The 22,258-nt window shown below is 45.1% G+C and overlaps 1 protein-coding gene across 1 annotated transcript in view; it reads left to right on the forward strand.

Moving 5' to 3' along the window:
- The first annotated feature begins 328 nt into the window (after positions 1 to 328).
- LOC121005030 (branched-chain-amino-acid aminotransferase, cytosolic-like) overlaps positions 329 to 22,258 on the forward strand; it is a 100,185-nt gene continuing 78,255 nt past the window's right edge. Inside the window, exon 1 of the mRNA XM_040437537.1 lies at positions 329 to 395. Coding sequence (XP_040293471.1) covers positions 390 to 395 — 6 coding nt within the window. The 5' untranslated portion in view covers positions 329 to 389. The remainder of the gene's footprint in view (positions 396 to 22,258) is intronic.

Below are 22,258 nucleotides of genomic sequence, written 5' to 3' on the forward strand. Positions count from 1 at the left end.
GTGCCAGGTCAGCCATTTCAGGGTGGTATCAGTAGCAGGTCAGTTAGTTCAGGGTACCAAGTCAGTCCGCTCAGGGTGGTATCCTCACTCCTCAGTGCCAGGTCAGTCAGTTCAGGGTGGTATCCTCAGTGCCAGATGTGTCAGTTCAGGGTGGTATCAGTGCAAGGTCAGTCAATACAGAATGATATGCACATTGGCAGGTCAGTCAGTACAGGGTAGTGTCCTGGGTGCCAGGCTCAGTCTGAGCAGGGGGCTCTCCTCCTCAGTGCCATGGCTCTATGTAGATCACACCCCCGGCTGATGTCATCCTCCCGGCAAAGGCGGCTATAGAGCTCAGTACATTCTTCGGACTGCAACGTGTCCCGTGCACTTCTCTTCAGGCAGACGGCATGGAGGTAAGAGAGGCTGCAGCTGGCATCACACACAGGAAAGGAAAGTCTGATATCCTCTCCTGTATATACCATGTGCCCACTGCATACACACGTCTACTATACCATATGCCCACTGCATACACATATAGTCTGCTAGACACAAGAGCTGCTGCACCATGCTATGCACAGGCACTGTATATACAGTCTGGAATATGCACGTTGTGGAAGCACATACTCTACAGCATATACAAGTCATACTGTACTTTACACAGTGCTCTGTAATACAATCTACATAATGTAGCCCTCTCAGTACTTGTGGCAGGCGCAGCACTATGAAGTGCATTTTGTGCTGTGGCATTAGAAGAATTTTGATATCTCTGACTTTTAGTCTGAACTGTCTGTTATATGGAAACAGTAGGTTTAAAGAGCACACCAAATGCTTGAAATAACTTCTTTGTTAACGTCAACTTTTCTTCATATATAACACTGCCGCCTCCGCAGCAGATAGTCCATGTACAAAATAAGTGTTGAATAAAGTATCACAAATGGCAGTATGCATAAGATGGTGGTTCAACTGTTCAATCTTGTCATTCAACATAAAATGTGGATATATTTCTCTCTTGAGTATCTGTACTCTCACTTTAAGTTATTTAAGCACTTAATGATCTCTCTGAGAGGTATATTTGAGGTCTAACAGTTCATTTGCTGAATTTGGTCGCAATTTGCAGTATGCAGTTAGCAGTAACTATTTGCAGATTGGTTGAGTATGGTTGTATGCAATTTGGATTGCAATATGGAATTAGAATTTGTATGTGAACTTTGTAGTTTGCAATTGGTAGAACTATTTTGGCCTCTCTGCTTCCATAAAACACAGCTCTTAATGGAGTGAATTTCTGTTCAGCTTCTCTCCTCTGGTGTAATGATTCTAGCAGCTCCTGCTAGGGGAATTTCCCGCACAGGCTGTGAGTGAGGCTGGCTGTGATTGGTCAAGACTCCTGCCCAGCAACAACAGTTTAACTCTATGCTTTTTGTTGTTTCTGCTGTGTCATTGAGCTTACCTCACATCCATATAATAAATCTTAAAGGCATATTATCTTTTCTTCTTCTGTGAACATATATATATTAACAGTTATATGACATCCAAACATGAAGTCACTATAAATGACTCTGCTTTTGTCTTTAACACACAAACATAGTAACTGTATCAAGGTTATTGGAAGGTTTAACTGTATAAACATAATATTATTAGCAACCTAGGACAGTTCTTAGCTGGCCAGCTATAGTACTCCACAGCACAGCTTGTAACATACACAGTATACACTGCACCACATCCACCATATGCTGGCTCTGCTATGCAGAACACAAACTAGCATGACTATAGGGGAGGCAAGAGCTAATGAAATATATATATATACAGGGGTGCACCACCGATGTGGCCAGGTGAGACAATCCAGGTAGGGGCAAGAGAGGAGGAGCTGAATGGCCATGGGCTGAAGAGAAGGGGTTAGGTTAAGAAATTGGCATTGGGGAGGGAGGGGCGCCATTTCAGTTTTTGCCACAGGCAGCAGAAAGGCTAGGTGCACCCCTTTGTGTGTATATATATATATATATATAAAAAAACAAAAAAGTTCAGTGGCAGCACCGTCAGAGGAAAAGCTATGGGTGCAGCTGGCCCAGTGTGGATAAAGCCAATCCAAATAGATAAAATTGCAAAAAAGGGCAGCACTCCAGAAAGTAAAAGAAGAAAAAACTTTAATTACCCATATGGGACAGGCGACGTTTCGGCTCAATGTGTGAGCCTTTCTCAAGCCTAGGCTTGAGAAAGGCTCACACATTGAGCCGAAACGTCGCCTGTCCCATATGGGTAATTAAAGTTTTTTCTTCTTTTACTTTCTGGAGTGCTGCCCTTTTTTGCAATTTTATATATATATATATATATATATATATATATATATATACTGCTCAAAAAAATTAAGGGAACACAAAAATAACACATCCTAGATCTGAATTAATTAAATATTCTTCTGAAATACTTTGTTCTTTACATAGTTGAATGTGCTGACAACAAAATCACACAAAAATTTTAAAATGGAAATCAAATTTTTCAACCCATGGAGGTCTGGATTTGGAGTCACACTCAAAATTAAAGTGGAAAAACACACTACAGGCTGATCCAACTTTGATGTAATGTCCTTAAAACAAGTCAAAATGAGGCTCAGTAGTGTGTGTGGCCTCCACGTGCCTGTATGACCTCCCTACAACGCCTGTGCATGCTCCTGATGAGGTGGCGGAGGGTCTCCTGAGGGATCTCCTCCCAGACCTGGACTAAAGCATCTGCCAACTCCTGGACAGTCTGTGGTGCAACGTGACATTGGTGGATAGAGCGAGACATGATGTCCCAGATGTGCTCAATTGGATTCAGGTCTGGGGAATGGGCGGGCCAGTCCATAGCATCAATGCCTTTATCTTGCAGGAACTGCTGACACACTCCAGCCACATGACGTTTAGCATTGTCTTGCATTAGGAGGAACCCAGGGCCAACCGCACCAGAATATGGTCTCACAAGGGGTCTGAGGATCTCATCTCGGTACCTAATCGTAGTCAGGCTACCTCTGGCGAGCACATGGAGGGCTGTGCGGCCCTCCAAAGAAATGCCACCCCACACCATTACTGACCCAATGCCAAACCGGTCATGCTGGAGGATGTTGCAGGCAGCAGAACGTTCTCCACGGCGTCTCAAGACTCTGTCACGTCTGTCACATGTGCTCAGTGTGAACCTGCTGTCATCTGTGAAGAGCAGAGGGCGCAAGTGGCGAATTTGCCAATCTTGGTGTTCTCTGGCAAATGCCAAACGTCCTGCACGGTGTTGGGCTGTAAGCACAACCCCCACCTGTGGACGTCGGGCCCTCATATCACCCTCATGGAGTCTGTTTCTGACTGTTTGCGCAGACACATGAACATTTGTTGCCTGCTGGAGGTCATTTTGCAGGGCTCTGGCAGTACTCCTTCTGTTCCTCCTTGCACAAAGGCGGAGGTAGCGGTCCTGCTGCTGGGTTGTTGCCCTCCTACGGCCTCCTCCACGTCTCCTGATGTACTGGCCTGTCTCCTGGTAGCGCCTCCATGCTCTGGACACTACGCTGACAGACACAGCAAACCTTCTTGCCACAGCTCGCATTGATGTGCCAAGCTGCACTACCCGAGCCACTTGTGTGGGTTGTAGACTCCGTCTCATGCTACCACTAGAGTGAAAGCACCGCCAGCATTCAAAAGTGACCAAAACATCAGCCAGGAAGCATAGGAACTGAGAAGTGGTCTGTGGTCACCACCTGCAGAACCACTCCTTTATTGGGGGTGTCTTGCTAATTGTCTATAATTTCCACCTGTTGTCTATCCCATTTGCACAACAGCATGTGAAATTGTGGGGGGTTGAGCCCGCACAACCTGCCTGTAGGTGCAGATCACTATGGCGAAATACATATACAAACGGAAAATGCAAATGTGATCGCACACTACATCCAGCACTCTGCCCTCCATGCTGGATGAGACATTGGTGTACATTTTGGCCAAAGCGTAATTAAGCCACTCACCGCGTCAAGGTCGTCTCATTTGAGTGGTCCCTAACTCTTGTTCCTACCTGTTTATGGGCCATGACAGCCACATAAAGTCCAGGGAATGCAGGTCAGCATGCAAGCCAAGTACACTCTGCTTTTAACCCCGTCCGGTGCCATTACAGCTTTCATCGGATCCAGGGATGCAAGTACCAACATGCATGCTGAACCCACCATATACTTCTCCTGGAGCCAAATGGCTAATGGTAGGTTCTATATAAGCAGACTCAGTTTTATACTGACTTTAAAACCAGCCTCCAGGACAGATTGACTGGTCAGGTGTGCTTGACTCAAAGGAGATCGCCACGCCTCCAATATATGCTACAAAGAAAAAATGTGGGGGGTTGAGCCCGCACAACCTGCCTGTAGGTGCAGATCACTATGGCGAAATACATATACAAACGGAAAATGCAAATGTGATCGCACACTACATCCAGCACTCTGCCCTCCATGCTGGATGAGACATTGGTGTACATTTTGGCCAAAGCGTAATTAAGCCACTCACCGCGTCAAGGTCGTCTCATTTGAGTGGTCCCTAACTCTTGTTCCTACCTGTTTATGGGCCATGACAGCCACATAAAGTCCAGGGAATGCAGGTCAGCATGCAAGCCAAGTACACTCTGCTTTTAACCCCGTCCGGTGCCATTACAGCTTTCATCGGATCCAGGGATGCAAGTACCAACATGCATGCTGAACCCACCATATACTTCTCCTGGAGCCAAATGGCTAATGGTAGGTTCTATATAAGCAGACTCAGTTTTATACTGACTTTAAAACCAGCCTCCAGGACAGATTGACTGGTCAGGTGTGCTTGACTCAAAGGAGATCGCCACGCCTCCAATATATGCTACAAAGAAAAAATGTGGGGGGTTGAGCCCGCACAACCTGCCTGTAGGTGCAGATCACTATGGCGAAATACATATACAAACGGAAAATGCAAATGTGATCGCACACTACATCCAGCACTCTGCCCTCCATGCTGGATGAGACATTGGTGTACATTTTGGCCAAAGCGTAATTAAGCCACTCACCGCGTCAAGGTCGTCTCATTTGAGTGGTCCCTAACTCTTGTTCCTACCTGTTTATGGGCCATGACAGACACATAAAGTCCAGGGAATGCAGGTCAGCATGCAAGCCAAGTACACGCATGTGAAATTGATTGTCACTCAGTGTTGCTTCCTAAGTGGACAGTTTGATTTCACAGAAGTGTGATTGACTTGGACTTACATTGTGTTGTTTAAAGGAACACTGACAGGCCAAATCAGCATATATAGTTATATATATGACATTACAGGTCTTATACAGTCTATTAAAAGCATCTAAGTATCCCCCCTGTCCACCTTCTAAATACCGAAATATAAAGTTTTATAACCTGCCTGTCTCGTCACCAATCTGCCCAAGGGGCAGCGTTTCATCTCAAAATGCTCCCAGCCAGCCGCTCCCAACTGCCGTTCTGAAGCCCCGCCCAGCTCATCAATATTCACTTCGCTGGGCGGCGGCTACAACTCTCCCCAGTCACGATCCTGTGCATGGGCAATTGAATCCTCCTGGCATCGTTCATGTCAAATCTGCCCATGCGCAGGATCGTGACTGGGGAGAGTTGTAGCCGCCACCCAGCGAAGTGAATATTGATGAGCTGGGCGGGGCTTCAGAACGGCAGTTGGGAGCGGCTGGCTGGGCGCATTTTGAGATGAAACGCCGCCCCTTGGGCAGATTGGTGACGAGACAGGCAGGTTATAAAACTTTATATTTCGGTATTTAGAAGGTGGACAGGGGGGATACTTAGATGCTTTTAATAGACTGTATAAGACCTGTAATGTCACATATATAACTATATATGCTGATTTGGCCTGTCAGTGTCCCTCCCGATGCGTCCTGGAGGTGGTTGATTCATTCCTCCTGGACGCATCCGTGAGTCATCTCGCGAGACGCGAGATTTCCTGTAAATGCGCGCACACAGGCGCGCGCGCTCACAGGATCGGAAGGTAAGCGAGTGGATCTCCAGCCTGCCAGCGGCGATCGTTCACTGGCAGGCTGGAGATGCGATTTTTTTTAACCCCTAACAGGTATATTAGACGCTGTTTTGATAACAGCGTCTAATATACCTGCTACCTGGTCCTCTGGTGGTCCCTTTTGTTTGGATCGACCACCAGAGGACACAGGCAGCTCAGTAATATGTAGCACCAAACACCACTAGACTACACCCCCCCCTGCCACTTATTAACCCCTTATTCACCCCTGATCACCCCATATAGACTCCCTGATCACCCCCCTGTCATTGATCACCCCCCTGTCATTGATCACCCCCTTGTAAGGCTCCATTCAGACGTCCGTATGATTTTTACGGATCCACTGATACATGGATCGGATCCGCAAAACACGTACGGACATCTGAATGGAGCCTTACAGGGGGGTGATCAATGACGGAGGTGATCACCCCATATAGACTCCCTGATCACCCCCCTGTCATTGATCACCCCCCTGTCATTGATCACTCCCCTGTAAGGCTCCATTCAGACGTCCGTATGTTTTTTACGGATCCACGGATACATGGATCGGATCCGCAAAACACATACAGACGTCTGAATGGAGCCTTACAGGGGGTGATCAATGACAGGGGGGTGATCACCCCATATAGACTCCCTGATCACCCCCCTGTCATTGATCACCCCCCTGTCATTGATCACCCCCCTGTAAGGCTCCATTCAGACGTCCGTATGTTTTTTACGGATCCACGGATACATGGATCGGATCCGCAAAACACATACGGACATCTGAATGGAGCCTTATAGGGGGTTGATCAATGGCAGGGGGGTGATCACCCCATATAGACTCCCTGATCACCCCCCTGTCATTGATCACCCCCCTGTCATTGATCACCCCCCTGTCATTGATCGCCCCCCTGTAAGGCTCCATTCAGACATTTTTTTGGCCCAAGTTAGCGGAATTTTTTTTTTTTCTTACAAAGTCTCATATTCCACTAACTTGTGTCAGAAAATTAAATCTCACATGAACTCACCATACCCCTCACGGAATCCAAATGCGTAAAATTTTTTTGACATTTATATTCCAGACTTCTTCTCACGCTTTAGGGCCCCTAGAATGCCAGGGCAGTATAAATACCCCACATGTGACCCCATTTCGGAAAGAAGACACCCCAAGGTATTCCATGAGGGGCATATTGAGTCCATGAAAGATGGAAATTTTTGTCCCAAGTTAGCAGAAAGGGAGACTTTGTGAGAAAAAAAATAAAATAAAAAATTTCCGCTAACTTGTGCCAAAAAAATAAAAATTCGATGAACTCGCCATGCCCCTCATTGAATACCTTGGGGTGTCTTATTTCCAAAATGGGGTCACATGTGGGGTATTTATACTGCCCTGGCATTTTAGGGGCCCTAAAGCGTGAGAAGAAGTCTGGGATCCAAATGTCTAAAAATGCCCTCATAAAAGGAATGTGGGCCCCTTTGCGCATCTAGGCTGCAAAAAAGTGTCACACATCTGGTATCGCCGTACTCAGGAGAAGTTGAACAATGTGTTTTGGGGTGTCATTTTACATATACCCATGCTGGGTGAGATAAATATCTTGGTCAAATGCCAACTTTGTATAAAAAATGGGAAAAGTTGTCTTTTGCCGAGATATTTCTCTCACCCAGCATGAGTATATGTAAAAAGACACCCTAAAACACATTGCCCAGCTTCTCCTGAATACAGTGATACCACATGTGTGACACTTTTTTGCAGCCTAGGTGGGCAAAGGGGCCCACATTCCAAAGAGCACCTTTAGGATTTCACAGGTCCTTTACCTACTTACCACACATTAGGGCCCCTAGAATGCCAGGGCAGTATAACTACCCCACAAGTGACCCCATTTTGGAAAGAAGACACCCCAAGGTATTCCGTGAGGGGCATGGCGAGTTCCTAGAATTTTTTATTTTTTGTCACAAGTTAGCGGAAAATGATGATTTTTTTTTTTTCTTACAAAGTCTCATATTCCACTAACTTGTGACAAAAAATAAAAACTTCCATGAACTCACTATGCCCATCACGAAATACCTGGGGGTGTCTTCTTTCCAAAATGGGGTCACTTGTGGGGTAGTTATACTGCCCTGGCATTTTAGGGGCCCGAATGCGTGAGAAGTGGTTTGAAATCAAAATCTGTAAAAAATGGCCGGTGAAATCCGAAAGGTGCTCTTTGGAATGTGGGCCCCTTTGCCCACCTAGGCTGCAAAAAAGTGTCACACATCTGGTATCACCGTACTCAGGAGAAGTTGGGGAATGTGTTTTGGGGTGTCTTTTTACATATACCCATGCTGGGTGAGAGAAATATCTTGGCAAAAGACAACTTTTCCAATTTTTTTATACAAAGTTGGCATTTGACCGAGATATTTATCTCACCCAGCATGGATATATGTAAAATGACACCCCAAAACACATTGCCCAACTTCTCCTGAGTACAGAGATACCAGATGTGTGACACTTTTTTGCAGCCTAGGTGTGCAAAGGGGCCCACATTCCATAGAGCACCTTTCGGATTTCACCAGCCATTTTTTACAGATTTTGATTTCAAACTACTTTGCACGCATTTGGGCCCCTAAAATGCCAGGGCAGTATAACTACCCCACAAGTGACCCCATTTTGGAAAGAACACACCCCAAGGTATTTCGTGATGGGCATAGTGAGTTCATGGAAGTTTTTATTTTTTGTCACAAGTTAGTGGAATATGAGACTTTGTAAGAAAAAAAAAAAAAAAATCATCATTTTCCTTAGGTTGTCTACTTTCCGAAATGGGGTAATTTGTGGGGTGTTTGTACTGTCTGGCCATTGTAGAACCTCAGGAAACATGACAGGTGCTCAGAAAGTCAGAGCTGCTTCAAAAAGCGGAAATTCACATTTTTGTACCATAGTTTGTAAACGCTATAACTTTTACCCAAACCATTTTTTTTTTACCCAAACATTTTTTTTTATCAAAGACATGTAGAACAATAAATTTAGAGAAAAATTTATATATGGATGTCGTTTTTTTGCAAAATTTTACAACTGAAAGTGAAAAATTTCATTTTTTTGCAAAAAAATAGTTAAATTTCGATTAATAACAAAAATAGTAAAAATGTCAGCAGCAATGAAATACCATCAAATGAAAGCTCTATTAGTGAGAAGAAAAGGAGGTAAAATTAATTTGGGTGGTAAGTTGCATGACCGAGCAATAAACGGTCAAAATAGTGTAGGTCAGAAGTGTAAAAAGTGGCCTGGTCATTAAGGGTGTTTAAGCTAAGGGAGCTGAGGTGGTTAAGTGTTCCCTTTAATTTTTGGAGCAGTGTATATACAGTACAGACCAAAAGTTTGGACACACCTTCTCATTCAAAGAGTTTTCTTTATTTTCATGACTATGAAGGCATCAAAACTATGAATTAACACATGTGGAATTATATACATAACAAACAAGTGTGAAACAACTGAAAATATGTCATATTCTAGGTTCTTCAAAGTAGCCACCTTTTGCTTTGATTACTGCTTTGCACACTCTTGGCATTCTCTTGATGAGTTTCAAGAGGTAGTTTCCTGAAATGGTCTTCCAACAGTCTTGAAGGAGTTCCCAGAGATGCTTAGCACTTGTTGGCCCTTTTGCCTTCACTCTACGGTCCAGCTCACCCCAAACCATCTCGATTGGGTTCAGGTTCGGTGACTGTGGAGGCCAGGTCATCTGGCGCAGCACCCCATCACTCTCCTTCATGGTCAAATAGCCCTTACTTTCAAAGTTTTCCCAATGTTTCAGCTGACTGACTGACCTTTATTTCTTAAAGTAATGATGGCCACTCGTTTTTCTTTACTTAGCTGCTTTTTTCTTGCCATAATACAAATTCTAACAGTCTATTCAGTAGGACTGTGGGGAAAAAATAAACGAACCAGCACCTCCACAATAAGTGAATATAAGAACGCAGGTGCACGCTACCTTGGCTAAAACACACTTGGATTCGTAGAACTACAGGTAACAGCACTCTGCTAGTCAATTGCACAAAGATATAAGCAAACACTGAAAGAATAAATGCTTGGGGGTCATACTTACTGCAAATGCAGCTAGAAGCTTTTTGCGAATATAATTGATCAAAAATATTTCGGGCCCATCTACCGGTCGTCAAGGTCGCTTCTAATCAGATGGGTCCTACTCTGACATGCCTCTCCTGGGCTTACAGCCTACAATCTGGGCAAAGTAGTACCAAGCTGCATCCTACACATGCCTCTCCCAGGTTGTGAGCCTGCAGTATGGGCTGGGTAGAATACAGCTGTACAAGCTATCTAATTAAAAGCACATGGTAAATCGGCTGGTGGTGCACGGTTCAATCTCACCACCAGGGGGAGCCACTCCCCTAGTGGCAGTGACAATGGGGAAAAAATAAACGAACCAGCACCTCCACAATAAGTGAATATAAGAACGCAGGTGCACGCTACCTTGGCTAAAACACACTTGGATTCGTAGAACTACAGGTAACAGCACTCTGCTAGTCAATTGCACAAAGATATAAGCAAACACTGAAAGAATAAATGCTTGGGGGTCATACTTACTGCAAATGCAGCTAGAAGCTTTTTGCGAATATAATTGATCAAAGCATTTATTCTTTCAGTGTTTGCTTATATCTTTGTGCAATTGACTAGCAGAGTGCTGTTACCTGTAGTTCTACGAATCCAAGTGTGTTTTAGCCAAGGTAGCGTGCACCTGCGTTCTTATATTCACTTATTGTGGAGGTGCTGGTTCGTTTATTTTTTCCCCATTGTCACTGCCACTAGGGGAGTGGCTCCCCCTGGTGGTGAGATTGAACCGTGCACCACCAGCCCATTTACCATGTGCTTTTAATTAGATAGCTTGTACAGCTGTATTCTACCCAGCCCATACTGCAGGCTCACAACCTGGGAGAGGCATGTGTAGGATGCAGCTTGGTACTACTTTGCCCAGATTGTAGGCTGTAAGCCCAGGAGAGGCATGTCAGAGTAGGACCCATCTGATTAAAAGCGACCTTGACGACCGGTAGATGGGCCCGAAATATTTTTGATCAATTATATTCGCAAAAAGCTTCTAGCTGCATTTGCAGTAAGTATGACCCCCAAGCATTTATTCTTTCAGTGTTTGCTTATATCTTTGTGCAATTGACTAGCAGAGTGCTGTTACCTGTAGTTCTACGAATCCAAGTGTGTTTTAGCCAAGGTAGCGTGCACCTGCGTTCTTATATTCACTTATTGTGGAGGTGCTGGTTCGTTTATTTTTTCCCCATTGTCACTGCCACTAGGGGAGTGGCTCCCCCTGGTGGTGAGATTGAACCGTGCACCACCAGCCCATTTACCATGTGCTTTTAATTAGATAGCTTGTACAGCTGTATTCTACCCAGCCCATACTGCAGGCTCACAACCTGGGAGAGGCATGTGTAGGATGCAGCTTGGTACTACTTTGCCCAGATTGTAGGCTGTAAGCCCAGGAGAGGCATGTCAGAGTAGGACCCATCTGATTAGAAGCGACCTTGACGACCGGTAGATGGGCCCGAAATATTTTTGATCAATTATATTCGCAAAAAGCTTCTAGCTGCATTTGCAGTAAGTATGACCCCCAAGCATTTATTCTTTCAGTGTTTGCTTATATCTTTGTGCAATTGACTAGCAGAGTGCTGTTACCTGTAGTTCTACCTATTCAGTAGGACTATCATCTGTGTATCCACCTGACTTCTCCTCAACGCCACTGATGGTCCCAACCCCATTTATAAGGCAAGAAATCCCACTTATTAAACCTGACAGGGCACACCTGTGAAGTGAAAACCATTTCAGGGGACTACCTCTTGAAGCTCATCAAGAGAATGCCAAGAGTGTGCAAATCAGTAATCAAAGCAAAAGGTGGCTATAGTCATGAAAATAAAGAAAACTCTTTGAATGAGAAGGTGTGTCCAAACTTTTGGTCTGTACTCTCTCTCTCTCTCTATATATATATATATATATATATATATATATATATTGTGAGGATTTGCTCTGGTAGGCAGGGTAAGCGGACGCAGTACAGAGGCAAAACAAGTTCGTAAATGTCAGTGTTTATTCACACAAAAGGCAAAAGAAAAACAACTTGTAACAGTCTTGGTGTTAATTCACACAATGAAAAGTCCATAGAACAAACACGTCACCTTGCTAGCCGTTTTTTCCCCGGCAGACCACAGCAGGCTTTAGGGGCCTGCTTATCAGCATACAGCCCTCATGCGGCTCTGAACCTTCCAGCACAGGACCATGCTTCAGATCCCAAGACAGAGACTCAGATTCTGAGCCCAGCTGTCTATTTAAAAAAACAGCCAGGTGCTGCCAAAACCCGGACTGGCACTTCGGTATTTGATCTTACCTGGCAGGAAATCAGCCCAGCCGCCCATGTTGGGAGGAAAATACCTGCCTTCCCAAACAAAACCCCTTGATATGTCACATACCCCCCCTTTGTTCAACCCTGAGGGGGTGAACACACGCCAGACAGTGTACCCAGGACAGGGCATCCGCGTTTCCCTGTAAACTGCCTGCCCTGTGTTCTACTGTAAACTTAAAGTTTTGCAAGGACAAGAACCATCTGGTGACCCGAGCATTCCTCTCTTTGGCCTGGCTCATCCACTTGAGAGGGGAGTCGGTCACCAGACGGAACTTTCTCCCCAACAGATAATAGTGGAGAGACTCGAGTGCCCACTTGATGGCCAGGCACTCTCTCTCCACTATACTGTACCGGGTCTCGGCTGGAGTGAGCTTACGGCTGAGGAAGACAATGGGATGCTGCTCCCTGTTGACCTTCTGAGACAGTACAGCACCGAGGCCTACTTCGGAGGCATCGGTCTGTACTATATACTCCCTTTTGAAGTCGTGCATCACCAAAACCGGGGACACACACAGGGCTGACTTCAAAGCGGAGAAAGCCTCTTCTGTCCCTTCAAGAGCCCTGTCAATGGAGCTGCCAAACTGGCAAAATGGGGAACGAACCTCATATAATAGCCTACCATTCCCAGGAATGACTTTACTTGCCTAGAGGTGACAGGTCGGGGCCAATTCCTTATCGCCTCTATTTTGTTTACTTGGGGTTTGATGACTCCGCGCCCAATGACATACCCTAGGTATTTGGTCTCCTCTAACCCTATCGCACATTTTTTTGGTTAGCTGTTAGACCAGACTTTCGAAGGGAGTCCACTACGGCCTGTACTTTGGGCAGGTGGCGAGGCGTACCGCCGATGTGGACGAAGCACAATGTCCATTAGACGTTGAAAAGTGGCAGGGGCGCCATGCAGACCGAAGGGTAACACCTTATATTGGTACAGCCCCTTTGGTGTAATGAAGGCAGGTTTCTCTTTGGCAGACTCCGTCAAGGGTACCTGCCAGTACCCTTTGGTGAGGTCCAAAACAGAAAAATACCGGGCTTGGCCTAACCTTTCAATAAGCTCATCCACCCGAGGCATGGGATATGCATCGAATTTAGATATTTTGTTCAGCTTACAAAAATTGTTACAAAACCGTAACGTCCCGTCCGGCTTGGGTATTAAGACTATAGGACTGGCCCACTCACTTTTAGACTCCTCGATGACGTCTAGCCGCAGCATGAGCTGCACTTCCTCCGAGATGGCTTGTCGCCGAGCCTTGGGAACCTGGTATGGCTTTAACCGGACTTTTGCCTGAGGCTCAGTGACAGCAATTTTTATGGTGGCAACCGCTTCACTTGCATCAGACATAGGAGCCGGAACCTCTTCCCCTAGAAAACCCGGCCGCGGGCTGTCTTCAGTACAGGTCTCCCTATCTTTCCAAGGTTTAAGTAAATTAACATGGTAAACCTGCTCCGGCTTCCGCCATCCTGGCTGGTGTACCTTGTAATTTACCTTTACAACTTTCTCGAGTACCTCGTAGGGCCCCTGCCATCTAGCCAGGAACTTACTGTCCACGGTCGGTACCAGAACCAAAACTCGATCACCCGGGTTAAAGATCCGGACCCGAGCCTGCCGATTATAGATTCGACTCTGGGCTCGCTGAGCGGCCTCCATATGCACCCTGACAAGAGGCAAAACGGTCTCTATCCGCTGTTGCATCTTGATAACATACTCCAGGACACTTTTATGCGGAGTGGGTTGCTGTTCCCACGCATCTTTGGCCATAAAGCAATTCGAAGGGCTAGAACCCAGTAGAAGCCTGGGGTACTTCTCGCAGAGCGAACATGAGATAGGGCAGAAGAAGGTCCCAATCCTTCCCATCTTTAGACACCACCCTTTTTAGTTTTTAGAGTTTTGTTAAACCTTTCAACCAGACAGTCTGTTTGCGGATGGTACACAGACGTCTGTAACTTTCTGATATATAGCAACTTACAGAGTTCCCTCATGACCTTGGACATAAAAGGAGTCCCCTGGTCAGTCAGAACCTCTTTAGGTAGCCCCACTCAGGAGAACATCTCCATTAGCTCCTTAGCTATAAGCTTCGCTGATGTATGTCGCAGTGGCACCGGTTCCGGGTACCGAGTGGCGTAGTCCAGGACGACCAAGATGTGTTGGACTTTGGTACTGGGCCTACAAGGTCCATAGCGATTCGCTCAAATGGCACCTCGATGATTGGGAGAGGTACCAAGGGACTGTGAAAAAGGTGCTGGGGGCTAGTTGCCTGGTCTTCCACCTCCCTAAACACACTGGGCCAGTAAAACCGTTGTAGTATACGGTCCTGTGTCTTCTGCATTCCAAGATGACCCCCGAGAACATGTTGGTGGGCTAACTCTAACATGAGTTTGCGATAAGCCTGGGGCACCAACAACTGTTCAATGGATTCACCTCGCAGCTGGTTTACCCGGTACAACATGTCCTGATGAACCACAAAATGGGGGAACACCGACTCTGCTCCTGGTTGTTGTGGTTCACCATCTACTATTAATACATTTTCCCAGGCTCGGGATAGGGTTGAGTGGTACCAAAATTATCCTCAGAGACATTGAGGTCTGCCAGCTCAGGACCCGGCGGCAAATCCGCCATGTCTTCCACCATCACACTTAGCGGGTTGTCTCCCCCTCTTCCACCGAAGCAGCGGTCACCCCTACCGCTGGCCCTTCGGACTCAGGTTCCCAGGGTTCTGGTCTCCCCGCTGAGCCGGACCACTCTTCTAGGGTTACTCCTGTCTCATGCGTATCAGTCACTCTCGTAGCAGGCCACAGTGTAGGGAAGCCCGGGAAGTCTCTCCCTATTATAAGTTCGTAGTGTAGATTGGTGTCGACAGCCACCTCGTGGGTCCACCTGCCGGCAACCGTGGATAGAGACACCATAGCAGTGGGGTAGTCTTTTAAGTCTCCATGAATACACATGACCCCAACTTTCCGACCAGTATACTCAGTGGACCGTACCAGGGGAACCCTTACCAGGGTCACCAGACTCCAAGTCCAACAGAGCCTTCCTAGCATATAACCAGTGACGGAAGCCATAGTTCGTGTCCATGGGTTCCACCTGATGTGGACAGTCAGCTCGTACATGGCCAGGCTCCCGACACCGCCAACAGACTATCGGAGCTTGGTCCACAGGGGGTACATCCCGGGTGGGTTTGGTGGGCTCAAACCGCTGGGTCTGTGGTGGAGAGTTACGGGATTTGACTACCCCTTCCCAAAAGAACCCCCTTATAGATTCCGGGTAGCCTCATAGCACTCCACCAGGTCGACCATTTAGAGAACATTACCTGGAGAGACCTGGTTGATCCATTGCTGGAGAGGGGATGGCAAAGCCCTCCAGAACATATCAGCCAACAGACGGTCCAGTATAGCAGTGGGGCTGAGCACGTCAGGCTGTAGCCACTTTTGCAAGAAGTTAAGTAAGTTATAATACTGGGCTCTCAAGGGCTCAGCCGACTTAAACCCCCACTGATGCACCCGCTGGGCCTGGACCAACACATTCACCCCCAGTCTTGCCAGAATCTCACCCTTGACTTTCTGGTAGTCGGCCGCTTGATTGTCCGGCAAGTCGAATTGCACCCGCTGGGAATTGGATGTCAGGAACGGAGCGACGACCTCAGCCCACTGATCTCGAGGTAGATTTTACCTTGTGGCCAGCTTCTCGTACATCGCCAGGTAGGTTTCAACGTCATCTGATGGTGTCATCTTAGGGATCGCCGCACGGACCGCTTTCCGGACATCATGGACACTCTGGGACGCTCCTGCCGTCTGTAAAGCCATCACATGTTGTAACAGCAGCTGGTTTGTTTCTTGCTGGTGTTGGTTAGCCTCCACGAGAGCTGTTATTACAGCCAACATTATGTCACGTGACACAGGTTTAAATTTAGCTGGTTTAATCCAGGACATCCAGTCGTACCCAAAAAGATATTTAGGCGTTTACGTCAGCCTCACTGCGTGTGCTCGCTCCAAGCCACCGATTGAGGATTTGCTCTGGTAGGCAGGGTAAGCGGACGCAGTACAGAGGCAAAACAAGTTTGTAAATCAAAATGTCAGTGTTTATTCACACAAAAGGCAAAACAGATACAACTCACAGTCTTGGTGTTAATTCACACAATGAAAAGTCCATAGAACAAACACGTCACCTTGCTAGCCGTTTTAGTCCCGGCAGTCCACAACAGGCTTAAGGGGCCTGTTTCCTAGCATACAGCCCTCATTCGGCTCTGAACCTTCCAGCACAGCACCATGTTTCAGATCCCAAGACAGAGACTCAGATTCTGAGCCCAGCTGCCTATTTAAAAGGACAGCCAGGTGCTGCCAAAACCCAGACTGGCACTTAAACTCCGGTCCGGTATTTGATCTTACCTGGCTGGATAAGATCAAAATATCAGACCGGCCGCCCATGTTGGGAGGAAAATACCTGCCTTCCCAAACAAAACCCCTTGCTATGTCACAATATATATATAATCGCCATCATGTGCTGCTGCCTTTATACCGTGCACTTGTATGGTCCGTATGGGATCTCTCTATACACCCCTCTTTCTGGCTCTGCTCTATAGGGGGTGAAATATGATGTCTGCTCTTCATGTGTTGTACTCCCATGCTGCATCCCTGTTATATATGGGGCATGTAATTAGGGGGCGTAACTATAATTTATAGGGCTCTGTAGTAAAATAAGATGGGGCCCCGACCACCTAGTGTAGGAAAATTCAAACAGCAGCATAAAAAACCATAATTAAAGGGGTTCTACAGGTATTTAGTGTAATTGATGACTACCACTAAACTGTTGAGTGAAGCTCTTTTACATAGGACTTACCCCCCTCTCTCCCCCTATGCTGCCATCTGCACTACACTATGGCACGCTGCAGGCTCTTCCGCTGCAGAACTATATTGTAGCCGAACAGCAAAAGCAGCAGTCACCTCTAATCCAGAGTTGGGCGGAAGAGTCCGCAGCGTGCCACAGTGCAGTGCCAGGCCAGTTAGTTTGTGGTGGTATCTGCCTGACCTGTGGGAGCAGCATCAGGTGAGCGAGGAAGGGTAAGTCCTATGTCAAAGAGATTCCCTCCACAGGTTAACATCAGTCACTGATTAGACTAAATGCCTGGAAAACCCCTTTAAAGATACTTATAATAGCACCGTTTATCAGAAAACACGCATAGCAAAAAGCCATTATATTGTTCTACCCAACAAAAAGATACAACGTTCTTGCACATGATAGCCCCCCCGTCCCCCTAAATCTCTGGGCCCCATAATATGTGCTATGGCTATAGCTACAGCCATGCATGTAATAGAAATGTAGTAAGACACAGGTACATCAAGTACACCCTATTATCTTGCAGAGCTGATCCTGAGGAAGGGAAAAGGTCCACAAGGTAGACGCCAATTGCCCCATATTAATTCCTTTCTGCCTACAAGTCTGGGATATTGGGGATTTTATTATAATAATTCATAATTAATATAAGGAAAGGTGCATGACATATAATATTGACCCCAGATGAAGGTAGTCCGGCAGGGCCTTACTAAATAGGTGAGTACTGTTTGTATGTGTGTCCTGGGATACTCGCACAAAGAAAACTGAATATAGTATATCAGTAGTCAGAGTATGGGACCTGCAGTTATTACAGACAGAAATCCCTATAGAGCTCCTGTAATGTACCCCATAGGGTGGCAGCTGGCAGGACAGGGTGCTATGTGACCTTACATAGGGCTCGTGCACACTGAGCCATAGATCTTGTACAGTGACATGTAGATGGGATCATTGTAGTCTTTGGGGTTTTTGTTCCAGTATAGCAGTGTTTTCCAAACTGTGCCTCTCCAGCTGTTGAAAACTACAACTCCCATCATGCCCTGACAAGATTCAGCTATCTAAGCATGATGGGAGTTGGAGAGCCACAGATTGATGATCACCACAGTATAGGAACAGAAAAATGAAAAAAAAAAAAAAAAAGGATGGCCTGGCATGCAGAATATACTGGACACAAACAGTACCAGATGGATGCCATTTACTATAGGGTCCACCGGGGTCTGCTACAGCTTCTGCGATTCTGCCAGACAAAACCGCTGCTGTCTTGCTGGAATCTGCAATGGAGACTCCTAACAGGGACCTCCGCCACAATTGTAAACCTAGCCTTAGTCCAAAGAGAATGCAGAAAAAGGACTTGGTATCTAGGCTGTCGTAAGCAAGGGTCCCACATCAGACATAATGATGAAGGCTTTATTGTGGCAGGCGCAGCACTATGAAGTGTCTTTTGCGCTGTGGCATGAGAAGAATTTTGGTATCTCTAACTTTTAGTCTAACCAGACTGTCTATTACTATGTAATTCCTCTAGTGCCACTCTATGGAAACAGTAGGTTTAAAGAGCACACCAAATAACTTCTTTATTAACTTAAACTTTTCTTCATATATAACACTGCTGTCTCCGCAGCAGATAGTCCATGTACAAAACACGTGTTGAATAAAGTATCACAAATGGCAGTATGCATAAGATGGTGGTTCAACTGTTCATGTTCAATCTTGTCATTCAACATAAAATGGTGGATATATTTCTCTCTTGAGTATCTGTACTCTCACTTTAAGTTATTTAAGCACTTTATGATCTCTCTGAGAGGTATATCTGAGGTCTAACTAATAGTTTTTCTTGCAGTATGCAGTTAGCAGTGACTATTTGCAGATTGGTTGAGTATGATCTGGTATGGTTGTATGCAATTTGGATTGCATAATGGAATCTGAATGCTTGCAATTGTATGCTTGCAATTTGTAGCTTGCAATTGTATGGTTGCAATTGGTGAAACTGTAAGTAAACACATATATATCTAGTTCAGTATACGGTTCTAAACACAATACTAACAACAGGAACATTATATAACTGTTTTAAATACCTATTTTGGCCTCTCCTGCTTCCATAAAAACACAGCTCTTAGTGGAGTGAATGTCTCTTGAGCTCCTGTCTCTGGTGAATAATGATTCTAGCAGCTCCTGCTAGGGGAATTCCCAGACAGGCTGTGTATGAGGCTGGCTGTGATTGGCGAAAACTCTTGCTGTGTAAGAAGCTGGCTGTGATTGGTCTAGATTTCTGCCCAGCAACAACAGATTAACACTATGCTTTCTGTTGTTTATGCTGTGTCACTGAGCTTACCTTACATTACAAAATGAATCTTAAAAGGCATATTATCCTTTTCTGCTTCTGTGAATAGTTATATGACATCCAAAACATGATGTCACAGTAAATAACTCTGCTTTTGTCTCTAACACATAAACATAGGAACTGTATTAAGGTTATTGGCAGTTCCAGCTGCATAAACATACAAGCTATATTAGCAAACTAGGACAAGTCTTAGCTGGCCAGCTACACTCTAACCAAAATTACCTATAATTTGATGTTCTTAGTGGTAAGACTTGAACATGAATTTGAGGAATTTTCCATCAGGTTCTCAACTTCCAAGTGTCTTTTATCACTCTCAAGTAGAACAATTATCTTCTGTATAGGACGTTCCAACTTGGGTGGAGTAGTGAGACTTTTCCTTTTTTGTCAAGTTTTGAGTCTCCTATTTGTAACAACACTCTTCTTACTAGTTTTTCTTCATCCTTTTGAACTTCTAGAACTTTGGCCAATTTCCATTGACTTCTAGGTAACTCTTCTTCTTTTACTAACACTATGTCACCAACTTGGACATTTCTTCTGGTTGTTTGCCATTTACTTCTTAGCATAAGATTGGCTAATTACTCTTTCCTCCATGTATTCCAAAACTTTTCTGATAGATATTGAACTCTTCGCCATCTCCTTTTAGCATATAAATCCTCTTTGGTGAAATTACCAGGTGGTGGCTGTATGTAATCTGACTTAAGGTGAAGTAGATGGTTGGGAGTTAAAGGGTCCAAACTTGTTGGATCGTTGATGTTATTAACTGTAAGTGGACGACTGTTAACAATAGACATTACTTCATAGAATTAGGTCCTAGGTGAAGCATCATCTATTCTTCCGGCGTTCTTTTTCAACACTGAACTTAACACATTTCTCACAGTTCTGATTTGTCTTTCCCAAACTCCTCCTGTATGGCTTGCATGTGGAGCATTCATGTGAAAATCACACTGTTTCTCTAACAAATACAGTTTTTTGTTTTTTTTATCAATCTCTTTTAGAGCTTTTTTTCAATTCATTATTTGCTCCGACAAAATTAGATCCTTGGTCAGATCTAAGCTCTCTGACAGTATCTCTAATGGCTATGAAACATCTTAAGGCGTTGATGAATGCATCAGTTGACATATCCTCTAACATTTCCAGGTGAATTGCTCTGGAACTCAGACATGCAAATATAAGTCCATATCTCTTGTACTCCTTGTGGTTCTGTTTGGTGATGAATGGGCCAAAACAATCCATTCCGCTATAAAGAAATAGTGGTTGTACCAGTACAAATTTTTTCATTTCTTCTGGGGACTTCTCCTTCAATTGTTGGCACTTGTGTATGGAGTGGTTCTCTCCACAGAACTTGAAGGTAGTCTGAAGATTCGTTAGTTCTGTCTCTCTTCTGATCCCAGTAGTGACTTTGAACTTGCTCTCTTAGGTGTCTGGACCTTTAGCTGCTGTGTTGGTTGCAAAGCTAGTTGCTCTTGCACGTCTTATCTCTCTTGCAGGCCTTTCTTCTAAGGATTTTAAGACGTAAGATGATGTTACTGGATTACATGCTATCCGTGCTTCCTCATTGATGAACTCAGAGAACTCTTTAAAACTTGGGAAGTTCTTACCTAGATCTAACTGTTTAGTCACATAGCGATTCCATCTAGAAGCCACTTCTTCAGGTAGCTTAGTTAGCATCCTGTGGTTTTCTAGATAGTCGTTCAGAACTTCCAGTCCTTGAACATGTGGGATGGCATTGCTACATGCTTGCAGGAAGTCACCATACTTTTGGAGTCTGAACTGTTCTTTGGGACCTATTTTAGGCCAGTGTTTCAGTTTCTCTCTAAAGGCTCTTTGTACTAAGAAATGATGACCATATCTTGCATTACATTTTTCCCAAGCTTGTTTGTAAGCTTCTTCGTCTTTTCTTTAGAAGTTACCTTCAAGAACTTCCTTGGCTTCTCCACCAACATATCTCTGAAGGTAGAATAACTTGTCAACTGGACTGAAGCAATGATGCTCAATGATCATTTCAAAACTTGCCTTTCACTCTATGAACGTCTACTGAAAATACAGTGGATTCCGGAACAGGAAGTCTAGCTAGAACTGTTTTTTTGTGGTCTTGCTGGGACAATGGTTGTAACACTCTCCTGAGCATTGCCATGGCATCTAGGAATAGAATCATCCGGTTCTTTTTTCTCACTTACTTCTGAATTAGGTGAGTCCTTTTCTTCATCTTTTCTGGTAGAGATAGAGGGTAAATTCACACACCTTTTTCCTAACACTGGACTAGGCCTCTCTTTGTTTTTATGAGCAGGGATGGAAGGATAATAACTTATTTCTTCACTACATGCTGGAGATTTCCTCCCATTCTCCTGGGCGTATGGAGGAAAGTAGGAGTCTGTTTCTTCAATTGGTACAGATTTGAACCTAAGACTCTGAGTCTGGCTTCCATGATCTTAACTTCTTTCTGCCTTTCCAGACTTTTCAATTCAGCTTCCATTTAATGGCACTGTGCCTCCATTTCAGCTTCCATTGCATGGCGCTGTGCCTCCCATTCAGCTTCCATCTGATGGCGTTGTGCATCCTTTTCAGCTTGCTTTTTAGCCATCAGTTGACACTGCGCCTCGATGGCAGCTTCCATCTCACTTTCAGCTTTTTTTGACAGCAAGTTGTTCAGCTATTTCCTTTATTTTGGCTGAAGTATTTGAGGACACTGATATGTGGGTGGCACCTCTGCTAGTGAAGGAAGTCACACTTGAGATT

The sequence above is a fragment of the Bufo bufo genome, chromosome 1, assembly GCF_905171765.1.
Source record: "Bufo bufo chromosome 1, aBufBuf1.1, whole genome shotgun sequence".
NCBI lineage: Eukaryota > Metazoa > Chordata > Amphibia > Anura > Bufonidae > Bufo > Bufo bufo.